At 46.1% G+C, this 1,300-nt stretch overlaps 1 protein-coding gene across 1 annotated transcript in view; it reads right to left on the bottom strand.

The window, feature by feature from the left end:
• SARC_08819 (hypothetical protein) overlaps positions 1-1,098 on the bottom strand; it is a gene marked incomplete at both ends in the record, with an annotated part of 6,426 nt that extends 5,328 nt beyond the window's left edge. The window contains 2 exons of the mRNA XM_014297191.1: positions 639-911; positions 1,018-1,098. Coding sequence (XP_014152666.1) covers positions 639-911; positions 1,018-1,098 — 354 coding nt within the window. The remainder of the gene's footprint in view (positions 1-638; positions 912-1,017) is intronic.
• Between the last annotated feature and the right edge of the window lie 202 nt (positions 1,099-1,300).

Below are 1,300 nucleotides of genomic sequence, written 5' to 3'. Positions count from 1 at the left end.
TGGACATATGAAACGCAGCAGCAATCTCAATAGAAGTCTATCTCCATAAGCACTTAACATTTGCAACTATTAATAAAGTTAGAGTACAGAGTTTATTCACATGGACGCATCTACCCCCCCACAACCAATTTTGTTCAATTATCGTTGCTACAACTATGAATAGAAGTTCCGGTGAAATCGTCGGGAGTGATATCAAACTACCCAATCTGCACATAATCTGAGTGGAATACCCGTGAATGCTAATTGTCAACTTAAAAAGACACTTCACATACCGGCATTCATCGTATATACGGGTGTCCAATAGATAGCCACATGCCACCAAACGTACACACATGCATACACATACTCAACCGAAGGAGTTGACAAGATTGAATAGTCTTCAACTCGAAGCGATCATGTACACGAGGTACCGAAATGTGAACAGCTTGCCAGCGAACATGTGAGCATGTGAACATGTGAACATCTACACGGAAAGAGAACCCAGGAAAGATCATACTGCATCTGCAGTGGAGACTTAAAAAGCAAATACTAGCTACATGTCTGTCCCTTTATGGCTGCCCATTGCAACATAAAAAAAGAAATACAGCCCGACACACACAAGTACACATATGTATACAGAAAGTACCGAACAGAAACACCTCGACAGACTTTAAGTGCCTAACTACACAAGTGCCCCACCTATCTGCCCTCGAGTGGCCATCCTCCACACCATCGGCCGTCGCCTGACTCGCATCCATCATGTACGCCACATTGTTCTTTGCAGACAGAGACATTGACGATACGCCCACCTCGCTTCCCAGACCACCCCCAGACGCCACCCCCACACCCACGCATGTGTTCAGCCCCACACCCAACCCCATGGGGCCAGACCCGTCTAAGTTGCTGCCGGTATCTCCCAGGGCAGCCTGTGCCTGTGTGAGAGTCAGTGCGTACAAGATTAGCATATAGTACTAACAAGAGATATGTAGATAAAAATCGTGGATGTACATGAGCGTGGGACTGAGTGCAACGACCAACACCCACGCCCAGCCCCAAGGGATCAGAGTGTGTTCCTGCCCACAGCTCCCTGAGTAGCCTGTGCTGAGACGTGATAAGCATATTATAAATAAAAACGCCGGGCATCGTTGTATAATCCAGTCAAAACATATAACTCCACTCCAAGAAGATTGACTCTACGATACAGAAGGTTCTTGACGATTCTGATACACACAAAGCAACCCGTTCTTGTCATTTGGATATTTGTATACACATACACACACAGGCACACACACGCGCACACACACACATACACACACATATA

Source organism: Sphaeroforma arctica (genome assembly GCF_001186125.1).
Source record: "Sphaeroforma arctica JP610 unplaced genomic scaffold supercont1.832, whole genome shotgun sequence".
Taxonomy (NCBI): Eukaryota; class Ichthyosporea; order Ichthyophonida; genus Sphaeroforma; species Sphaeroforma arctica.
Note: the sequence above shows the minus strand (reverse complement) of the source record. Positions and strands in the feature narration are given on the sequence as shown.